We start from the raw sequence: 6,000 nt of genomic DNA, 5'->3' as shown, positions 1-6,000 counted from the left end.
TATGCTAACACATATATATGGAATCTAAGAAAAAAAAAATGTCATGAAGAGATTAGTGGTAGGATGGGAATAAAACACAGACCTACTAGAGCATGGACTTGAGGACATGGGGAGGGGGAAGGGTAAGCTGTGACGAAGTGAGAGAGTGGCAGGGACATATATGCACTACCAAATGTAAATTAGATAGCTAGTGGGAAGCTGCCGCATAGCACAGGGAGATCACCTCTGTGCTTTGTGACCACGAGAGGGGTGGGATAGGGAGGGTGGGAGGGAGGGAGACGCAAGAGGGAAGAGATATGGGAACATATGTATATGTATAACTGATTCACTTTGTTGTAAAGGAGAAACTAACACACTATTGTAAAACAGTTATACTCCAATAAAGATGTTATAAAAAAAAAAAAACCAATACATTTCAAGGAAAAAAACAGAAATACCAAAAATCTAAAGTACTTGACTGTTAAAAACCAATACTTTTCAAGGAAAAAAACAGAATCACTTACCTAGCTGTGTACATTTTACAAACAAAACATTTTCTGGTCCAGAGCCAATGCTTCTTGATAAGAAGGGGATAGAGTGTCCTATCCAGGCAGTCATTATGATGCACAAGCCTTTTGTACATGAAAAAATAAATGATATTGTAGTGCAAATTTTTGTGATCCGTAATGAAATATATCCTTACCTCAAAATTAAGAACACAGTAGGTATATTTTTCAATTTATTGTGTTCCACAAAACACTTTCTCCAAAAGAGCATTAGGGATTAAACAACGTTTTCTTTCCTGTGAAACTTCCCAAATCCCTTTATGGCCATGTGCACTATGACTCTTAAGAGGGAAATACTGTAGGCAGCATTTCTTGAATGTATTCCTTCAGAGAATCCTTGTTTTGCTCAACACGTAGTACACAGTCTGAGCAAGTGTACTCGGTGCTATTTTACCTAGATTAAGTGGTTTTGTGTTACAAACATGGCTCTTTTTTTTTTTTATTAAAAGAGCTCTCATTAAAATCCAAATCTGGGGGCTTCCCTGGTGGCGCAGTGGTTGAGAATCCGCCTGCTGATGCAGGGGACACGGGTTCATGCCCCGGTCCGGGAAGATCCCACATGCCGCAGAGCGGCTGGGCCCGTGAGCCATGGCCGCTGAGCCTGCGTGTCCGGAGCCTGTGCTCCGCAACGGGAGAGGCCACAACAGTGAGAGGTCCACGTACCGCAAAAGAAAAAAAAAAAAAAAAAAAATCCAAATCTGGCTTCTGTTATAATGTGAATTGGTAGGACTTTAGTTTTAGGTGTCAGAATTCAGAAATTTTAAGTGGGAGTCAGTTCTCACTATGCCACTAATCAGCTTAGTGGGTTTGGATAAATCCATTAACCATGCTGGACCCCAGATTCTTCATCTGAAAAATGAATGGAATGCACAACAGTATTTTAAAGGCCCCTGATAATTATAAAATTTGATTTTTCCTTTTTTTTTTTAGTAAGAAAGGGTAGCAATACATTAACTTCACCATCAGAAAATGATTAATAAACTTTTAATAGTTTACCAACTATTAAACTATGGAATGGCACTGAATGATTAAATCCTCCTGTAAGATAAAAATTACTTGTAGTCAGTTACATTAAAAAACTCCTTAGGAAAGTCCTACAGTGCAAATGCTTCACAAGTGTAAACTGTTTTTCCAAGTTGCCTTGAATTTAAGGAATGACACTACAGCAATATGCCTACACTGTAAGAAATGTAAGGAAACTCAGATCACCAGAAAAAAGTCGAGTGTCTTCCATCTTATGCTTATACTGAGGCACACTCCCACTCACTTGAGTGAAGAGCAAGCAGAACATTTTATAAAAACTTAAAGAACACTTTATCAAAAAAGTAAACCTATATAATTTTAAGTAATATAAATCTAAGAGGTTTATGAGCTCTCCTGGCTCTTGCTTCATTAATTCTTCCCTAGAGGCAACTGTTTTCCATTCTTTTAACTGCCTCTTTTTAATTTAGCTCCTCAACATCCCTCTGCAAAACTACTAAACTTTGGTTAAATAGATATTTAATGTTTAAATTATGACAAATGAATTAAACATCCCCCTAAACCACAGAATTGACTACAGGTTCATTATACTGCGTAACACTTTTGTTTTCTAGCTACTAATTCTCTCATGTTTGCATTTGCTTAGGTTTCAGTGTACCTGTCACTAATTCAGTTCCCTATTTGCGGACAGAATGGTAAACATGCTTTCCAAATGGGCTACACACCAACGGGAGGTCTAGCAGTCTCAGGACATGCTTCCTTTGTCCCCTGTCCTGCTCCAATCTCTGGACTAAGCTCTTCTCTAGGTCTGTTCTACAGCCATCATTCTGGGACTTCGCTTTCCCAACATTCTGAGAGTTCCTTTTATGTCTTATCTATTCTGCTTTGCATTCCATGTTTGTTTTCCTTTTTCAAGGTTTACTCTTTGTGTAAAAGTACTTCTGGTAGCTTCCTGAAAATGAGGCCATGGGAGGTAAATTTTTAGAGACCAGTCACTAAAACCCCAAAAAAGTGGAAGCAGGGACTTTCTAAAACCATCAGAATGAGTATATCATTGCTCCATAAAAAAATCTGAATCGTCTCTCAGAAGAAATCAAGCCAAGGATAGAGCAGGGCTTATTCCTATATAGTGGTCCTTCATAAATTGAGATTTCCTAAATAAGGAAATGAACAGTCTTATTCATTAGAGGTACCAGCTATACAAAATTTATAACTAATCCCTAAATCTCATTTTAGACTATTTCATTCCTGACCACTCTAAATCTTTATCAAAGCATTAAAGCCTTCATATCTGTCAAATATTAGAATCACTCTTCTCTTCCCCCAGTTCCCTTTTACCTCCTTCAAATTTTGGCAAAAACAGAAGAAACCTAGAAATATAGCTGCAGATTTGCAAAGCAAAGGGCCTATCTGATATACAAAGTGCATGACTATTACCTGAATAATAGCTGTCCGATATACAAAGATACTTAATTTTATTTTCAGATTTTTAACCCTTTAATAAACAGTATTTCTTTTTTTATAATAAAAATCCAGCTTGTATTGTTTGTCTTTATACCAGCACTGTCATAAAATATTAATTTTTAATATTTTTTAATGAAGGAAGGGGCCCATGGAGACTCACAGAAGTCATATACTGTCCTCAGGCAAAGGAGAAGCTTCAGTTATTTTTCTTGATTTTTGGCATATTCTACCATTTCAAATGGCTCACACTGGTTAATCACTAAAGTAATTATTACAGATTTTCCAAAAGACAAACAATAGAAGATGCAAGTGGATGCAGAGTTGGTCACTGCATAGCAAGCAGTTATTTTTGCTGCTCCTGAACGAAGCTGCAGTGATTACTTTTATTCCTCTTATTTTAAACAAACAAAACTACCTATGCTTCTATACTGTGAAATAAAGAAAAGGAAAACAGGACAAATAACAAAATGTTCTGAGTTCTACCACTTACCTTATGTCAGTAATGACAACAACGTGTTCACAGTCTCCCTGGTGACAGTATAAGTAAGGAAAACCCAGTTTAATACACAAGTCATTGAAGGTGAAATCTTCCATCTTAGCAGTCTGAAACTTTCCATAGCCTCTATCATGGGACTCTGACCACTCAATGATGGTTCTGAGGAGGAAAACGGCAAGGATGTATCTATCACTGCTCCAAGGGGTTTGTAACTGCATATTTCACAAAAGCCGGCTCACCAAATTAACTGGACAGCTACCAACTTGAAATGAAAACCAGAGTGGTTGATACATGTTGCAAGTAGGAAGGAACTCTGAATTTTTCTGTATCCATTAGAGCAGCAGTTCTCAAAGAAAGGTCCTGAGACTCCCACAGAAGTCTGTGAGGTCAAAATTATCTTTACAGTAATCTTAAAACTCTTTTCAATTCTTATTCTCTCATAAACACCAGTTTTCTGGAGGCTATGTGATGTGTGTTATCACTTCAGATTGAATGGAAAATGTATAACAACGTCACTCTTCTATTTTATTTTGTTCTGGAAAAGTTATTTTTCACAAAATTGTTATTAATGGTAACTGTAACTGGACTATTTAAATTAGTTAATATTTTAAAATATTTCTTAGTTTCAATTTCTAATACAGTGAATATTTACAGCTATAACCCACATAAACAAAAGCTCTTTGGAGTCAATTATTTACAGTATAAAGGAGTGCGGAGACCAAGTCTGAGAACTGCTGCATTAGAATACAGATACAAATGGCTATAATGAAAGAGTTTACTTAACACTCAGAAAAAATATACATATATACTCTATTTGCCAGGATACCAATAATAAAAGTATGGTAATACTTTTATGTAGATAACATGATGTCAGACATAAATTTTTCATGTTATGCACATAAGCAACCTTACATATACATATCCACTCCAAACAGTATACACTGGACAAGCAGAAAAAAATAGTGAAAGATTAATTTACTATCACCTAAACATGAAGAACAGAGATTAATAAAGTGTTTAAGTGGGATTTAATCTTTTTTTCAGATGTATCTAAGGCGCAACACAAGATTTACTATAATTTCTGAAACAGCAGATAATACATGTAAAAAATAATTCTAGATAGCTGGCAAAGATCTTGAAATGGTCTATGTATATCTTTGGTAAGAAAATTTTCTTCTTGGGGTAAAAATGTGATTAACTTACTATAACCTAGGCCAACCAGGTAACTTTGAAAATATTTTAAAAATTGAGAGATACTTTTTAACCCCAAAACAAACAAAAAACAATCTAACAAAATAATTCCTTGACAAAGATTCTTAAGAGACCAATAATAGAATTTGTGGTGATAACCCTATTTTGACAACAAGAAACAGGAAAGACCTTAGGATTTTTGGAAAGTTATACCTGCTCAAATCTCTGCATTCAGGGTATCTTTTATCATTGTAAAATGTTCCTTCAAAATAAAAGAAGGCTGATTTATATAGGTCCTGAAAGAAAACAGATGGTATTGAGAGAAAGTACAGTATTAACAATTATAAAATTGCTCTAAGTATTAATTCCACATTTGTGTGTCATAAAATCACGCTAATATGTTTTACAGTAACGTCATGCAACTTCATAGAATATGTTCAGTTCATTAATTTATTATTTAACAGCAACCTCCTATGTGGGAAGTATTATGTTGGTTACCAGGGATAAAGATATAAAGACACAATCCTTGCTGCTATTTTCAATTTTATCCTTTTGTAGTTTTAATCACTAGGTTTGATTTAAATTTGTATATTGTCCTGAGATTCATGAAAGGAACCCAATTAGAAATGAAATAAACTTTAATATTATTTTATTATATGCACACACGGCAGTGACAGTTATTTTGGATACCAGAACTAAAAACTAAACAAAGCCATATCTTTGATGTTTCCCCAGTGTTAATGACAATGATCATGGAGCTATGTTGTTCTGTCCTTTTTTGTATTTTCAATGGGCTTTTATAAAAATTCCCCCTTTATATTTTCAATAACTCTTAGGCAGGCAGAATGTGAATATCTATTCTTATTCAAGCAATCTTGCCCAAAGTACCATAGAACCCTCAGGTTTCAACTTTCAGACTACCAGACTTCCCATCAGAGGAGTGGTCTCTTAATCCTGACCTTATAACAGAATCATAAAAATACCACAGACCAAGTCTCACCTCAGATCCATTAAGTGAGAATCTCTGATGATGTGGCTCAGGCACCAATATTTTCCCAACCCCCTCAGGAGATTCAGATGTGCAATGAGTGCTGAGAACCACTCTGTTCAACTCGTCCTTCACCATTTGCTTAGAATTAGACCCCTGGGTGAGAGTCAGAAGACCTATGTCTTTTTCCTACACTTACTCCTCAGACCTCAGTTTCCTCACCTGTACAGTACTTGCCATGCTATCTTATAGGATTGTGGTGAGAATCAAAAGCAGTTTATGAACTATAAACGATATATAAGTTTCAGGCATTAAAATAATATCACCCTAAGAGA

The 6,000-nt window shown here is 35.6% G+C and overlaps 1 protein-coding gene across 3 annotated transcripts in view; it reads right to left on the bottom strand.

Annotated features, from left to right (window-relative positions):
- SNAPC3 (small nuclear RNA activating complex polypeptide 3) overlaps positions 1–6,000 on the bottom strand; it is a 42,259-nt gene that overhangs the window by 10,294 nt on the left and 25,965 nt on the right. For 2 of the 3 annotated variants that reach the window (XM_024126783.2, XM_024126784.3), the window contains 3 exons: positions 4,891–4,973; positions 3,481–3,645; positions 504–611 (listed from right to left, as the gene is read on the bottom strand). In XM_024126783.2, the coding sequence (XP_023982551.1) occupies positions 504–611; positions 3,481–3,645; positions 4,891–4,973 (356 nt within the window). The remainder of the gene's footprint in view (positions 1–503; positions 612–3,480; positions 3,646–4,890; positions 4,974–6,000) is intronic. The other variant, XM_028494010.2, reaches the window with a different exon arrangement.

This window comes from Physeter macrocephalus, chromosome 9 (assembly GCF_002837175.3).
Source record: "Physeter macrocephalus isolate SW-GA chromosome 9, ASM283717v5, whole genome shotgun sequence".
In the NCBI taxonomy this organism is placed as follows: Eukaryota; Metazoa; Chordata; class Mammalia; order Artiodactyla; family Physeteridae; genus Physeter; species Physeter macrocephalus.
The sequence above is the reverse complement of the archived record's forward strand: the minus strand, read 5'-3'. Positions and strand labels throughout refer to the sequence as shown.